Source organism: Diceros bicornis, chromosome 19 (genome assembly GCF_020826845.1).
Source record: "Diceros bicornis minor isolate mBicDic1 chromosome 19, mDicBic1.mat.cur, whole genome shotgun sequence".
Taxonomy (NCBI): Eukaryota; Metazoa; Chordata; class Mammalia; order Perissodactyla; family Rhinocerotidae; genus Diceros; species Diceros bicornis.
The window spans coordinates 47,196,500-47,214,204 of NC_080758.1; the positions used below are offsets into that span (position 1 = coordinate 47,196,500).

Genomic DNA, 17,705 nt, shown 5'->3' on the forward strand with positions numbered 1-17,705 from the left:
TGGAAGCATTTTAGGGCCTAAACTACATATTTTTATTTGCAGGAAATGAACTCATCTTTTAGCTTCGCTGATAGTTTTGTTTCTCACATAACATTATAGCCATGTTGTACATACCAGTTACACTGTTCTAAATTTTTTTTAATTTTTCCCTAAAAATATACATATATTCAAATTTCATCATAATTGACTATTTATTTCCATAGGTGTTCTCCATAGCATTTAAACTAAAAAGTGAAAGTAACTTGGAGCAGACACTGTTGGTTTCCCTCTAGCCCCTTCACCCAACTCCCTCCCACAAACTGACCCTTTCTCTCCCGAACAGTGCCCCCATTTTTCAGGTATCATCCTCCTCCACAAGCTGTGCCCTTCAGAGAGGCTGGCCTCTCCCCAGCCCCAGAGGGTGGGACCTGGTGCTGTCGAGCCAACTATGGTGGCAACATGCCCCTTGCCAGTGATTTATTTAGACTCAAGCCTGTGACCCAATGCTGATCAATACGAAACGGGAGGAAGTCTGATGGAGATGTCTGGAAAAGATTCATTGTTCTTAAAGAGACACAAAGAAAAAGTGTCTCCTTTTTTCCTGTCTCTGTACATTGTTCTATCTGGCGACGCCTGCAATGTCTGCAGGCATTTTGCCACCCCGAGGACAAATCTGGCACATTGAGGACACTAAGGACAGCAGAGCAGGGAGGCAGAGAGTTCAGACTGTTGATGACACCGAACTGCTGAATTAGCTGACCCTGGGGCTGCCCAGCCTTGAGACCGCTTTTCATAGAAGAAAAAAATTCCTTTTCATTTACCAACCAAAAACATCCTGTAGATAGTGAAACAAAATCTAGTATAATTTTATTTTTTTTAATATTTTTATTTTAATAAAATAAAAGCTATTTTTATTTTAAACATTTTAGACACACATTGCTCAAATGCAGGATTCCAAAACTTTATTGTTAACAGATATCAAGTATCAATATTATAAGACACAATCATATATACCAATGAAATATAATGTTCAAATCAAATATGTCTTATACACATTTTAATATATTTATTCCTTTTATAGGAATCAGACTTTTTAAGTCAATGCATAACTGCTTCTACTTTTCTTGATCTGAACTGGGGCTAGTCTACATTAGTCAAAACCACTCAGTAGGGAAAGAGTCGGAGATAGAAATGAAATGGATAAAGCAGGAGCTAAATGGTAACCTCCACCCCTCCATTTCCAACAACTAAGGAAGCAGAAAAGTGGTGATGAGGGCAGAGAGAGCCGTCTTCCTTATGTCAAATAACTATTAATAATTATAATAACGGGCTTACAAAAAAGCTTTGTATATATTAACTCAACTAAACCTCCAACAGCCCTAGGAAGCAGGTACTGTCCTTATCACCAGTGGAAGGTCAGAGAAGCTAAGTTACTGCCAGGACTGGAGCCCAGGCAGTTAGGCTCCCACAGTGCTCACCTAATTAAGTCTAACATTAAGAGAAAGTGATGGAGGAGGTGCAGGAAAGCAAACTTGAAAATAAAATTTTTTTTTAAGTACATAAAAGAGATCTGGTAGAAGTCACAGAACTAAATAGTTATTAAATCCAAAAGAGAACATGGAAGCTGGTTTATCTAGGACACCAGAGTCAGCTTGCAAGTGGAATGACCTTCCTCCTAGACAGGTTAAAAGTGTGGCCTTTCTGTGAAATTAAATCAGTAAAGACCAAATGGCCTTCCCCAAGCGGCTGTCTTTACCTCCAGAAAATCATCACACTGTGCCCTGTCCTGTCAGCAGCCACAAACACTGGCACGTCTGCTTTATCCTTTACACAAGAAACCAAAGGCCGTTCTGCCCGCTGAGCAGCCACTCCTCTTACTCCCAGGCCACAATGTGCTGACAGCAGGAGAAGGCCTGAAATTTACAACCTGAATGGGTGGTGGATAATTTGTTACATGAGTCCAATGGAACACGATACAGCCATTTAGGTATTATGTAAGTCTTCACTTACTGATATGGAAAAATGTCCAAGGCATGTTAAGTCAAAAACACAGTGTTAAACGACCATGTATAAGGACTATTCATGTAAACTGTGTTTGTGTGTGTGTGTACATAGAACAGAGAGAGAAAGAAGAGAACACACGTAAGCAAGAACAAGCACAGAAAGCATGTTTACCAAAATTTTAACAACGGTTATCAGGAGATTGTGGAATTTGAAGAGCTTTCTCATATTTAAATTAATTTTTGCTTATTCATATTATTCAAATATTTATAATGAGTATGTAAAATTCTATAACCAGAAAAAACTATAAAGCTATTTTTCATTTTGGAAAAAAAATCTGCCAGGGCATTTTGGAAAGAGATTTTTTTCAAAGCCTGGATACTTACCATGAAAAAGAAAAGAACAACTCAGCAGACATGACAACCAGGCCATAATTTTCTCCAAACTTGTCTTACTTTTCAACTTTGAAGAACATTCAAGACCCAAATAATATATAAAATAGCATCTTTACCAAGATTAAAATACCCTAAAAACAGCAAATAATTCAAATTTCCTCTGTCCAACACTGTAATTAAACTTTTTCTGTAATAACACATACAGACATGTACATAATGCCTTGTAATGATCTAGTTATAGAGGAGTTTTGCTGTCTTTAGGGAAAGTTATGTTTCTCTAGTTGTTGTTTACTGAAAAGTATAGAAAAATAACAGAACTGGGCAGGAAGAAATTGTCTCTGTCCAGCCATTCAGTAGCTTGGACTGAGGAGGAATGAACAAATGTGTGATACCTTTGAATGCAAAAAGGTGAGGAAATTTCCAATCATGGTAAGATTCATTTACAAGATGTGGCAGCCTTAGCCCACATAAGTCAGCTTTTCCTCGTTTTGTTTAAATATGACAGGTTTAAGCTGCCAGAACAGAATCCTTCAGGGCATGCTCAGTTAGCAACACTGTTTCATAAAAATCACATCTTTTCAATTAACACTGAGCCAAAGATCAAGGACTTTCCATTAAGAAACACAATATAAAGCATAAACGGGGACCTAATTTAGCCGGGTACCTGAAACAGAGCCAATCTGTAGCGTTTGCTGCCTTCTGAAATCATTCACATTGATAAATTAATATTATACTGACCCATCAACATTTTTCTGTGCTCATTTTTTCTCAGCCACTAGCAGATCTCCATTTTTTTTTTTGGTGAGGAAGACTGACCCTGAGCCAACATCCATGCTCATCTTCCTCCATTTTGTATGTGGGACGCTGGCACAGCAAGGCTTGACGGGCGGTGCATAGGTCCACACCCAAGATCTGAACCCTTGAACCCTGGGCCGCCAAAGCGGAGTGTGCAAACTTAACTACTACGCCACCGGGCTAGCCTCAGATCTCCATCTTTTTATCACTGTCAGGAGCACTTTCTAATGTGTCTTACTAGAATTCGGAGTACCATAGTAAGCCCATCTCTACACTGTTACACACTCAGGCCCACTGCACTCCAGCTTGCCTGTCCCATGGGCCACAATGTTCCTAGCCTGTCTTCTCATCACTACTTGCTGCTGCCATAAGGAAGGACACAGGCCATGTGTGTCCCGTTTTCCTCAAAACCCGTGCCTGCCTGGCTTCCATAGCCACTCACTTCTCTTCTCCAGTACTGCTTCTTTCTCTTCCTTCTTCTCTCTTCTGTCTCAAGTCACTGTTCAGTTTTTGCACAAAGGATCCAACCTTCTAAATCGTAAGCCAAAGAAAGCTTTCTTTACGAAGCAAGCTTGTGGTCAGAAAAATGAACTCTGGTAGCCTAAGTAAGTAAGTCCATTCTCCATGTGGGAATCACAGTGATTCCTTTAAACCTAATGGTCAACTCAGGTCACTCCCCTGCTCTTAACCCTCCTGGGGCTCCCTATCTTATCTTAGAGAAAAATCCCAAGTTCTCACTGAGACCTGTAAGCCCCACATGGTCTTACCCTCCTTACCTCCCCTCTCCCACCCCTGTCCTTTCCTGGCTCCCTCTCTCCTCCAACTCTATTGACTTCCATGAGATTCCCAAGCCTATTTGTGACTCAGAGCCTTTGCACTTACTGTTTCCTCTGCTTGGAAGACTATCCCCCAAAATAATCACAAAGGTGCTCCCCACTTAACCCAGGTCTTGGCTCTAAACACATCTTCAGAAAGGCCTTCCCTGACCCTGCTATCTAGACCTGCACACATACCCTTATCAAGCTTCATTTTCCTACAATCATCACCTGAAATTGTGTTATACATTTGTCATTTGTTTATTGTCCATCTACCCCAAAAGAATGAAAGTCCCATGAAGCCAGGGCTTCAACTGGCACACAGCAGGCACTCAGTAACTATTTGTGGAATGACTTAAAAACAATAAATATAGCCTAACCAAGGCAGACTCAAAGAGTGGCCAATTCATTTATTAAAAGGGTAACCCTAACCTCCCTCAAATTTGATTAATCCTCAAATATAATTCCCATAGTCTTAAGTAGAACTTATAGAGCATAATTTAAGGTTTTCTCAGTGACTAGGATTATTAACACAAAAGTTAATGAACTTCACTTTGTGGTGTATATGGGCATGGGCAGAGATATAAGCAGTGTCGTTTTGTGTGGAAATGTGCCAGAATGCCTTTCTAGAACTACTTCCTCAGAAATGTATGAGCCAGAATGAGATTCAGTCTACAGGAACAGGGCAAGTGATCCAGGCTAGCCAATCAGAGTCCCCATCTCCCTCACCCAGTGATCAGTACAGGAAAGGGGACATGACCCAAGTAAGGTCAATCAGAGTGGTTTTCAGGCACTGGTGAGAATGAGCTGGTCACTAGCTGTTGGGGCCATCTCTCCTGCACCTGGCTAAGTCAGCCTGAGAATGAAGCAGAGGCACAGAAAACAAACAAACAAACACAGAACAAGAGTGGGGAGGAGTATTTTCTACCCGGGGGGAGATGAAAAAAGAGAGGGGACATGAGGTGAGTGAGCGGACATGAGAGGGGGGGATACCACTTACATCCCTGTCGACAGCTATACCTAAAGCTACATGTTCCCTTAGACTAGTTGCAGGTGTCATTAAATTCCTCCTTTTGCTCAAGTTAATTTGAGCTGAGTTTCTGCCACTTGCAACCAAGAGTTCTGACAAATACAAATACACTCAACAGATACCATTCTGGTGGAACAGAATAATTAAGAAAATTAAAAAAAATTCCCAGGTTGGTTAAACACACACACATACACACACACAGGTGGTTGCCAGGGGCTGAAGGGAGGAAGGAATAAGGAGTGACTGCTTAGTGATTACAGAGTTTTCTGTTGGGGTGATGAAAATTTCAGTTTTGGAACTACATAGAGATGGCAGTTGCAAAACATCGTGAATGTACTAAACACCACTGAATTGTTCACTTTAAAATGGTTAATTTTAGGGGCCGGCACGGTGGTGCAGCGGTTAAGTTCCCGCGCTCTACTACAGTGGCCCAGGGTTCACTAGCTCGGATCCTCGGCGTGGACCTGCGCACCACTCATCAAGCCACGCTGAGGTGGCGTCCCACCTAGAGCACCTGGAAGGATGTACAACTATGACATACAACTATTTACTGGGGCTTTGGGGAGAAAAAAGGAGGAAGATTGGCAACAGAATTTAGCTCAGGGCCAATCTTCCTGAAAAAATAAAAGAAGAAAAAAATGGTTAATTTTATATTGTGTGAATTTCACTTTAAAAAAAAAATTTTGATATACAATGTTGCAATGCATTTCTTAATATAATAGTCTTTAAGTATATCTATCATAATTTCCTAGAAGAGGAAACTGGGACAAATGATACGTACATTTTTAAGACCATTGATACATGTTTGTTTGTTGATAACAAATTTGTTGATAACAAATTACTCTCCAGAAAGATCACATCAAATTATACTCCTTTCAAAGGTGTGTTGGAGAGCTAACATGGTATATTATCATTAGGAAAAAAAAACCCAGCAACTTTGTTAACATAATAGGTAAATACATTTTAATCTGTAGATTTATATATCTTAGATTATTAGTGATGAGTGACATTTAAAACACTAGGTCTTGGCATTTCTTCACTTGTGACATGTATATATATATATATTTTAAACATTTCTTTATTGGAATTTTTCTTGTTAATAGGTAGGAGCTCTTTCTATATTGAGGATATAACTATTTCCTCTCCTATAAGTTTCAAATATTTTTCCAGTTCATTATTTCCTTTTTACTTCAGTTAAACGTGATGTGTCTCTTTGTATATGTATTATTTTAGGAGAAGGAAGAGAGGAATGGAACCACTCTCTCAAAAATAAATATCTGCAACACACACACACATATACACTCACACACACACAGAGGAAGACTAGGTGATATTTTACTTCCACTCCAGGAATTCAGCATAAGCTCTACTATATCAAGCCCATCTGACCCAAACACATCCTCATTTTGTTAGACACAAAATTGATGGAATAGAGAGGTCTACATTGTTTGCACCAGAAATATGACCAGACATAAATAAAACACATTAATCCCTTTAAAAAGTTGTAAAGAAGCAACATATGTCATCAATTCCCCTCTCTTCCATGCAATCTTAAAAATACTATCAAAGATTTCATTGTAAGAATCTTCATCACTAGTTATAACAGGTCCTTTTTTGGGGATGGTGACTCAGTTTTGCTTTTTGTAAATTTAAAATTTTATAGTAGTTCTCTCCAATTTTGTTTCCATGAAAGAATATCTGTGGTACTTGCCTAAGCCTCACCAAATCTGTCCTTACCAACAGCCCTCTGGCCCTGCTGCCCCTCCTCCCCACACCCTAGTCAAGATTTTCCAACTTCTTCTCCCTTTTGTCCACAGAAATAGTCCTTTCTTACAGCTATTCCCCTTGGGATCCAAGGGATGGGTCTGATAATGAGTGCAGGGAGAAGGTTAGAGGGATCTTTCAAGAGACCGTAATTCATGTTCTTGAATCATTACCTTAATGATAGGAACTTCTAGGTAGCAAAAATAATCTTTGTGGCAGGGAGGCTTTCAGGAATTTTTCAAAACATCCACACAGGTGGCTGCTACTTCCCCACAGACTTACATCCATCTATTTGGAAATCACATTTTGGGGGCTTTTAAATAGTTATTTATTCTAGACTTAGACTAGCTCTGGCATCCCCAATGCTGTGCACAACGCTTGGCACATGATTGGTGTTGGATAAAAAGTAACTGTTAAATGAGTAACAGGACTCTGGAGCCAGTTGCCTAGGTTCAAATCCCAACTCTGCCACTTACTAGCTGTATAACCTCAGACAAGGTTCTTAACCTCTCTGTGTCTCATCTATAAAATGGGGATAATGAGATTACCTAATTCACTTAGGAGAATTAACTGAGTTAATACATGCACAAGTATTTCTGGCAGTGCCTGGCACATGGAAAATGATGATTAAATGATAATTATTATTATTACAAATAAGGAAGTATGTTACTAACAGGAATCAAGATGAACAAGAAGCTATTCATGTTCTCAATGTACTTATCATCTAGTGGGGGAGATCAGGCAGTAGACAAATAAGCAGAATACAAAGCCAAAGGCTATAAATGACGAATGACAGGTACAAATGCTATGGGAATTCTGAGGGAAGATCATTTCAGGGCAGGGGGATAAAGAAAGCTTATGTGGAAGATGTAACATACTTACACTGTCTCCTGGAAGAATTTTAGATGGCAGGATGGGTAACACCTTCTAGGGAAAGAGATGGTGTATTAGTGGGTTCTCTGAGAAGTAGATGCCAAGACAGGATTAGACATGCAAGAGATTTACTGGGGGTATTACTTGTGAAGAATAAAAGGGAAAGAGCTGAGCAGGCAGGGAGAGGCTTCAGACCACAGTGCAGGTCTAACCCCTGTGAAGGAGAGGGAAAGGCAGGAGGGCTGAGGAGGAACAGTCTCAGACTTCAACTCAGTTCTGAGAAGGTTTTGGCCAGGCCAATAGGGAGCCCTCAAGCGAAAGTCACCCTTCAGAGGCATCCGGGTCTCAAAAGAATGGGCCACATTAACACTCCTGCTTGCTCAGTAACTGGCTGGGAATAGCCCAAGAGAAGCACAGCTTTAGCTAAAAAGCAGTGGTAAACCCAGAGAGCAGCAGCTGGCGCAGTCAGTCAATCGTGCTCCCTGAAGCAGGAGATCCCAGTGGCACATTCTCATAGCTCCCACAGTTGGGCACAAGCAATGTCGCTAGTACTTTATGTGTCCTTGAAAGCATGGTTGAGGTTCAATGCATACGCGCCATCACTTAAAATCAAACACAAGACAATATCAATGGGCTCCTTATCTTTTTTCAAAAGGGGTATTTTTTAACTAAATCACAACTGCAATAGCGAAATCAAAGTACATATTCACTGTTAAAGATTACAACTGCTTTTAAAATAGTGTTCAATATCTTCCAGATGTGGTTTCAGTCTCTAAAACAATATAAAAGACATAAAAAAGGTTATGAAACATCTCTTTTCTAAAAATCAAAGCTAAAATTCTGAATTGAGGATACAGAACTCACGCAGAAACAAAGCTCTACTAAGAATCTAGAAGGTAGATACCTTACGAATTGACTGCTTAAAGCAGCAATTTGATCAAATGACATTTGAAAAAATATTTTGCAAAAGTGTAAAGTGCTACATGAATACGAGATATCAAGACAGTAGAGTTACATCTTATGTGGGTTAAGTCACATTAAAGGCAAAAATGGAGAAAGTCAAAATCACGCTTAAACACTAGAGTCACGCCCAGCAGGGGAGATGCTCCTACAATCAGAGGCATAAAGAAAAGAAGACCACTGAGGACACAGCACCCTTGTCCCACCTCAAGCCATTATGGGGCACGTGGTCACTGAGGGGAAGGGCAATATCTGCACTACTTAAAATGTCCTCATTTTTTTAAGTGCATATATATATAATTTCCCCCTTCTGGCCAAGCTTTTAATACATAAGTTAAATGCATTTATGAGATCACTCCCCAAAAGAACAACAATGAAAAGTCTCACAGATTACAATATTTCCTTTATTTTAAGGGGACACCTGGCACAGAAGAGGGAGCAAGACATATTCAGTTCCTATCACTACTGGCTCAGCAATTGACTTGACCTCTTCCCTTCACAGAAAAAAACAGAAGTCGTCGTGTGAGAGTTCCCTTCACGTCCCCATCCTCCAGCACCCCATTCTTGCTTTCTCCAAGCGGCTTTAGAGGAAAAGGTGGCCCTAGTGTCAAGCCTGATCTCCTGCCCCATGCTCTTGATCCCACTGCAGACCACAGCTTTCTCCATTTTTATCCCCTTTCTCTCTATTGTTTCTTCAATTTTGCTCTTTTATTAATTCCTATTCCTAAACATAAATAAACTGAAATCCCCCTAGGTCTCAAAAAATCATATCTGCACACACACACCCCCACACTCATCCACCTTTGATCTGGAATTTCCCCTTCTCTTCCTGGCATACTAATCTGTACTCTTTCTGTTGCAAGATTCGGAAATACAAATCAAGCTAGCTATAGTAAAAACAGGGTATTATCAGCTCCTGGAACTGAGAAGTTCAGGGGCAGAGATGGCACAGACATGGCTGAACCCCTCCACTGGGCCCTTCTCACTCTCCATCTCTCTGCTCTGCTTCCCTCTGAGTGTGAATTCAGTTTGAGGCAGGTGCTCTCCACATGTGGGGAAAGATGAACACTAGCAGCCCAGACTACATCCTCATGGTCTGCAATCTGAAAGGATGGGAGCCCTCACTCTCCCAGTAGCCAGGTTTCAAATCTCAGGGAGACTGGGATTCTTGGACCATTCACCAAGGGAAGACATTGAATTTGGCTCCTCCTCTGCTTAAAACTCTTCCCGGGGTTTCCAACATCTGCCTACACCACAGTATAAAAGCCACACTGTACACTTAACTCCACATTGACCACACCATTACCTTTGCACAAGCTCCTCTCTCTGCAGTCCCCTCATCCCCAACTTGTCCACCTGGGAAACTCGCATATTCATTATTCCAAACCCACCCTCAGACCCGACGTCCTTCAGGAGGGACTTCTCCAAGAGGCCTTTCTGCTGCGCCTCCTCTGGACCTTGTAGCCACCTCTACATTTTCATGCCATTCCACCAAGGCACTAACCCCCTCGTGGCAAATGTAGTTGTTTACGTGTCTGTCTCTCCTACCAAACTGTAAATCCTGGCCCTGTGCCTTAGTAATCTCTGAAGACACAGCCCTACTGAGCAAACACACACACATGAAAAAATGTTTGTGAAACTAAATTTTTAAAAAAATCCAAAGACAAGATAGTTGTTTACTACATTTATATATTATTCTTAATTTTATAGTACAGTAACTTACATTCCTTCTATTCCTTCTTTTAAAAATAATTTAAAATTTAAATCGAATCAATTCGCTAGATTGAAAGTCAACTTTTTTTTTTAAAATAAACAATTCTCTACAGTTTTATCTATGGTACTTAGTTTGGAGGCCAAAGATCAGTACTCTAAAACAGCTAGTAAAAGTACTTATGCCCATCTGCAAATAAACTACTTACAAAACAACATAAAAATGGAAATTACAAAAGTTTACATCAAAATCTTCTGGGCCTACCAATTCTCTCTCTTCCCAGGATAAAAGGTGGAAGCCCCAATCTTTTTTAATGATCTCAAACAAACATCTGAGCTCAAACTTCTGCGTTCACCTTTCTCACATCACAAGTCTAGACAATCTCAAGCCCCAGAAGCAGATATTTGTGTTACACACGTGTGTCCAAAGTTCATTTTATATTCCAGAGATTATAAATATAAAATGTCAGTAATGGACCAAAAATTAGCAAAGGGAGCAAGTATATAAGAAAATCACTTTCCTTCAAAAAAGGTCAACTGAGAGAAACCATACTAAGATCTCCTGAAGAGCCTGAAGTTACACCTCCCAGCTTTATTCTAGTTGTAGAATTTCCATGTGGCACCAAGGTCCATGCAAATATTTTACCACCTGCTAGGCCTGCCGAGGGCACAGAGAGGCCAATGAACATGAATACATGGAAGGAGTCTTTTTATCTTCTGCCATGTTCAAATCAAATACAGCCTCAAGTTTCCCTAAAAGAATATGGTAAAACAGATCAGGAAGAGAGCAGCAAAACTCAAAGCAATATTTTTGGGACTCATGCAAAAGCTGTTGAGCTTTTGTTTATATGTTAACATTCATTCTGGTGGGTAAATATATTTTCTGGTATGTAAATATGCTTTTGAGTCAGACAACTAGCAGAAGCACAACATGGGCTTTATAATCACATGAATCCCAGCTCCACCACTTACCAGCTGGGAGCTGGCAGACAAGTAGTTCACCTCACTGAGCCTGTTTCCTCCTCTGTAGGTTGGGGGTAGGAATACCACCTGCATCATAGGTTGTGGGAAGATTCAATAAGATCATGACAATAATAAACATATTATAGCTTTCTGTCCTCTTATTAAGCTCCAGACCCCATGTCCAACAACCTCCTAGACATTTCCATTTGGATCTTGCCTTTTTCTCAAACTCATCTTCCCCTGTCATTAGCCAGGCTCTCCTCCCAACTCTTCTAGCTCTATCCACGACATTCCCATTCTCCCAAATACCTAACACCAATTACCAAATTATAAAAACATGTTTATTGCTAGTCAGACAACAGTAGAAATGGTAGTCTTAATCCTTGCTGCTGGCAGGGCCAATGGGAGCAACACTTGGGAAAGCACTGTGAATCAAGTCATAAATATGCTCAAACCCAGCAATTCGACTTCAATGGAATCTATTCTAAGGAAATAATGCAAATTATAGAAAAACGTGCTTCATAGAAAAAAGAGAAAGATGTTTACAGCAGTATTATTTATATCAGAAAAAGAGCAAGGAAGAAAGAAAATAATTTATCCAAGAAATGGTACCATAAATTATGGTACATAGTCTCAACAAATGTTTGTGGTTAACGAAACATGGGGAAATGCTAATAAGAAAAGGCAACATTTACAACTGTAAGTGAACTTGTCCCCACTCAAATCATCAGATGCACAAAAGGAAATACACCAAAATGCTCTATTTTGCTCTATCAGTCTATAGAGCATTTTTGAGAGACTGTTTTCTCCTCTCTGGTTCCAAATATTTGGTCCAAACTCGGTGTCATTTGAGTTGACCTCACTGTGGCCTCTGACCCCAAACCTCTTCTCCTTCAGATTAATCACTCCTTGAGTAGCGTCTGCAAACCTCGCTTTCAGTACTTCATGTAGAGCATCACTAGTTCTTACTGCACTGGTCCTTTATAATCCCACCCCTCCTCTCCATTCATGGAGCGTCTTATTTCAGACCCTCGTCATTTGTCTGCTCCACCATTGCCAGTCTTCTCAGCAGTCTTCCTGTTTTCAGCGCCACCCCTCCCATCAGCCTCAATCTATTTTTCCTGGTCCTGCTGGCAGAGAGGCAGTTCTCAAATCCTATCACTTGACCTGCTAAGAATTCTCCAAGCTGCCCCTCACATGCAGGATAAGATCTGACCTTCTTACTCAGGCAAACAAGGTCCTTGCTGATCTGGCCTCCAACCCTCCTCAGCTGTAGCCGGTCAGGCCCCCATTCCTCTCCTCCTCCACACCCCCCACTCCAACTCACTGTCCTGTCCCTACCCCTGGTGGACACAGTATTCTAGCCACTTATCTGACACTGTGGATGCCCTCAGGGCCAGGGTCCTAGCACCCTATCCTCAGTGCCCAACCTTACCCTCACCACAACCCCACTGGACACGAGGAAAAGGCAGGCTGGTGTTCCTCACCCTCCCACATCATTACCACGTGTAGTTCCACCACCAGCTCTTCCATCTTCCCTTGGTCGGAACTACCCTCTCCCTCTGTCTTCCAAATTCCAACCCTGCTCTGTCCAATACGTAGCCACTAGCCACATATGGCTACTAAGCACTTGAAATACAGCTAGTCTGAACTGAGATATGCTGTAAGTGTGCAACACACACTGGATTTCAAAGATTAGGTATGAAAAAATAATGTAAAAATATTAATATTTCATTTTGATTACCTGTCGATAATACATGTTAGATATATGGGGTTAACTAAAATATATTATTTAAATTAATTTTACCTGTTTCTTTTTTCTTTTTTAAATGTGGCTACTAGAAATTTACAATTACACATGCGGCTCACATTATACTTCCACTGGACAGAGCTCGTCTAACCATTCTTCAGGGCCCAGCATAAGTAAAACCTCCCTCAAGATGCCCCTATCTTTGTGCCATTCTTTTTTGCGTATGTGTGAGGAAGATCAGCCCAGAGCTAACATCTGTGCTAATCCTCCTCTTGTTGCTGAGGAAGACCAGCTCTGAGCTAACATCTATTGCCAATCCTCCTCCTTTTTTCCCCCAAAGCCCCAGTAGATAGTTCTATGTTATAGTTGCACATCCTTCTAGTTGCTGTATGTGGGACGCGGCCTCAGCATGGCCGGAGAAGCAGTGCGTCATTGCTCGCCCGGGGTTCTGACCCCGGGCCGCCAGTAGCGGAAGGCGTGCACCTAACGGCTAAGCCACAGGGCTGGCCCCTCTTTGTGGCATTCTTAATGATCTTTCTTGCCCCTTGAAATCCTGTAATGGAGTCTACCATATAAGCCACTAATTACATAACACACTATACATTTACTGTTATTTTATATCTATTCTTCTTGTTATATCAATGCCATTTCTATACCCTATTTTGGGACTCATAGTAGGCACTCAACTTTTCAGTTTTTTTTAGGAAGATTGGCCCTGAGCTAACATCTGTTGCCAATCTTCCTCTTTTTTTTCCCCCCAAAGCCCCAGTACATAGTTGTGTATCCCAGTTGTGGGTCCTTCTAGTTCTTCTATGTGGGATGCCGCCTCAGCATGGCTTGATGAGCGGAGCGTAGGATCTGAACCAGCGAACCCCAGGCCACCAAAGCAGAGCATGCAAACTTAATCGCTACGCCACCAGGCTGGCCCCACTCAACTTTTAATTAGACATGGAATCTTTTCTGGAGCAATATAGCAATATACAGTATGGTTTTTTGTTTCGTTTTGTTTACTCATTTACTTTACCAATGATGATGTCAACAGCGTAGGGAGAACTGGAAATCAGAAGACCTAACAGCTCTTTGTTCTTTCTCTAATTAACATAGTACATATAAACCATTTAGTACTTGGTTTGGCCCCTTGTAAGGCCTGTCTGTGCCTCAGTTTCCCCCTTTGTAAAATAAAGTTAATAATATCAGGCCAATCAACAATATATAGCTAAATCAAAGCAGCGAAGCAAGTTCTAATTGGAGTCATTACCATGACAATAATACTCTAGTCTTCGCAGCTAATTGTGTGTTTCTCAGCCAACTGTCTTAAATACAGACTAATTTTTATGAAAAGAGAACAAATACATCACAGTTATCAAAATAAGAAAGGGGGGGGACTACCTAAGAAAATGCTTATCCTATTCTATTAATGATGGGAGACAAGTAATGGGAGAGGAAACTGTTAAATGCCTGCTCCAAGCTGAAGTAGTTTATATATCATACTCACAATAACCTTTACAAAGCAGACATTACCATACTCATTTTACAAAGCAAAGAAACTGAAGATCAAAGAAAGGCTAAGTAACTAGCCCAAAGTCATGCAGCTGCAGGCTGCAAATCCAGGTCAGTGGTATTATCTTTGTAAGTAAAAAAATATTTTTATTATCACAAAGATAAAAGATGTGAAAACCAAGAGTATTATATAAATATATACAAATGAAAATACAATTATAATTTCTATTCATTTCCTGCAAATAGTTTTCTTGATCTTGGCTAATTCCTATTTTTGAGATAAAAAGGCCGTTTTTTTCTAACTCTAGACTTTTCTTAAAGTAGCAAACAAATAGGGTATGAAATGTGGTAGCAACTAGTGCATTAATGTACTATTTTTCTTTAAAGTCTTTAAACCACAGTTGTAAGCAAAAGTTTTTAAACATTATGACTAGAACTCCTCAGACACATTTACAATATCTAGTCCTTACGGATAAAGACTACAGTAACAAACAAAGTAAACTGGGCCATTCTACAAACAAATGCATCAAGAAAAAACAACACAGACCTAAGAAAATATCAAAGAACCTCTCCATGTTACAAAACTGAGGTCACAATGATATGAAATGAAATGATAAAAGAAAGTTCCTCAAAATAGACACACACCTTAAAGTGAAACCAAATTACACAGCCTTGAAAACTAACTACTTTCTCAGAATGGTAACAATGTATTCTGTATTTCTAAGAAACCAAACTGATCTAGGTTTAAGTGATTCTGCCTTTATAAAATGTAGCCAACTTAATCCTGTAGACTTGGACAGAACAAATGTTCAAGTTGTCTACCACAGAAAAAGTTCCCAAGTATCAAATGCTTTTAAATACTGCTCATCTCTCCTTTATCAAAAACGTCCCTGGTAAGGTGTTAATCAGTCACTACGAAGGACTCCGCACAATGCAACCTGTGTGTGCGTGGTATATTACTACAGGAAGTAGAAAGTTCAGTTTACCAAGAACACATTTCACTTTCAAAAGTCTTGAAAACGAATCCCCCTAACAGCAACTAATTTATATTTCATTCCAACTGAACAAAACAGTATAATCTCAAGGAATCTAAGATTGTGAATAACTTCACTTGACAAAACCAGGTGTGTGGATTTCTTTCCTTAGAGGTACTTCAGAGTGTAAACAGAAATAATTTGCAACTTTTAATCTCATGAACAAGATCTTTATTTAAAATTCTCACATATAAAATAAATTCTTTTATGTCATATTTCGTCAAATGACAAAGAGTATCTGCCCTAAATCAGGTGATTTTTGCTCATCATAAGAATAAAAAAGACATCTAGAAGAAACATAAGGTGTCCCTTTCTCAGCCCCCAAAAACACAGACAAGTCTGTCTATCGACAGCAAAGGTATTTTCATCCTAAACAAAAGTTAAGACTAGGGAGGTAAGAAAATAGAAAACAAAGCATAGCTTAGCAAACCAGCTACAGACCACGCAGCAGGTGACAGGGAGCCTTGTGGACACTTCACACCCGCAGGGGTGAGCTTCATCGCAGGTCAACTGCAGGCCCACCTGGACTCTGCAGAACCTCCACCCAGCAGTCTCAGAAAAACGGAAGGAGGTATAAAATCACCCCAGTCATCCTGGCAATAAAGGAGAAGCAGCCTCCTTGAACCCAGGAAAGTCACCCCTCTCTTCAAGCAGACACCAGCAGCCCCCTTCACACCAAGGACACAAAGAAACTGAAGCAGCCAGACCCAAAATAAAAATAAAATTTAAAAGAGGAGCATGGGAAGAGAGACGACAGTTAAATCAAATTTATCCTGGGACCACGTGGAGTCTCAGTCTATTTGGGGACTCAGACTCAAAAGCAAAAATAAAATTTAAAGGGGGAGGGGGAGAGATGACAGTTCAATTAATTCTACGCTGGGACCACTTGGGGTCTTCAGTGTACTTAGGGCCTCCGACTCAAAATTAAAAATTAAAAAATGGGAGAGGAGGTGACAGTTCACTGCGTGTATGAGGACCACTTGGGGTCCAGCGTTTGCCGGGGAAGGGATAGTCACGGCTGTGTCCGGCCTCGAGGTTAGCCGGCGAGAACCTGGGCTAAGTTTACACTCGCGGACGACAGAGCAGTGCCCGCTTTCCCGGGAACAATGCCTGGACCTGGAGAAGAGGGTCTGAGGCCCCCCACTCCCTCGGGACCCCAGCCCCGACCCCCTAGCCGGCCCGCGCCCGTGCAGGTGCCTCCGACCCCGGCGCCCGGCGCACGGCTCACCCAGCAGCGCCCGCAGGTGCCTCAGGCGGGTCAGCACGTCCTTCTTGGGGTCTAGCACCTTCTGGGTAGACTTCTTCACATCCCCGTGGCTCCTTCGGGAGAACATCCCGCCGCGGGAAGCCCGGGCCCCGCCGGCGGGGCAGGAGGCGCCTGCGCCGCGCGAGTCAGCGCATAGGATCAGGCGCGGCGCGTGTCGCGAGCGCCGCTCGCCGCCCCCCGCCCGGCTGCCGCCGCCGCCGCCTCAGCTGTGGCTCCAGGAAGGAGGGGCGGGCCGGGTACGGCGAGGGGCGGGGCAGGAAGGCGGTGTTGACGCGGAACCGACCGCCCCGCCCCGCGGGAGGTGCCGGTCGGCCCCTCGGATGCAGCGCAGGCGCGCGCGGTCCCGACCCGCCTCGCGGGGGCGGGCCCGGAACGCCGAGCCGGCGCCGCGAATCACAAAGAAGCTTGCCCCACGCACACGCTGTACTACCAGTCCCGGGATGCACCGCGACAGGGCCCTCCAATTAAGCTGGCGTGACTTGGGTACCATGGGGTGAGTAGGCCTGCTCTGAGTATTTCCCCCGTCCCCACCCCGCCGTAGGCCGTAAGTACTCCTGGGAAATGTAGTTCTCGAGGAGGCGACGCGCTGCGACCGACTTTCCAGAGTCTTAAGCAGAAGGGTAGCCTCCACCCGTCTCCTACCCCGGGAGTCACAGGGCTCCTGTACCTTCACTCTGCGGTGTGTGCGCCCAGTTCCCTCTAATGCAACGTGAACCACAGAGACATTTCAGTAAGGAAAGTTTCAAGGCTTTTCAAATGCAAACCATTTTAAGTTTTGGTTTCTAGTTTCACATTAGAGAGCCAGGGAGGGAGTGGAAATCCCTTTGACCATACCACAATCCGAGCTCCAATTTCACACTAAAATGGAT

The 17,705-nt window shown here is 42.0% G+C and overlaps 1 protein-coding gene across 8 annotated transcripts in view; it reads right to left on the minus strand.

Annotated features, from left to right (window-relative positions):
* RALGAPA2 (Ral GTPase activating protein catalytic subunit alpha 2) overlaps positions 1–16,983 on the minus strand; it is a 334,286-nt gene extending 317,303 nt beyond the window's left edge. For all 8 annotated transcript variants that reach the window (XM_058563323.1, XM_058563324.1, XM_058563325.1 and 5 more), the window contains exon 1: positions 16,798–16,983. In XM_058563323.1, coding sequence (XP_058419306.1) covers positions 16,798–16,903 — 106 coding nt within the window. In that variant the 5' untranslated portion in view covers positions 16,904–16,983. The remainder of the gene's footprint in view (positions 1–16,797) is intronic.
* Between the last annotated feature and the right edge of the window lie 722 nt (positions 16,984–17,705).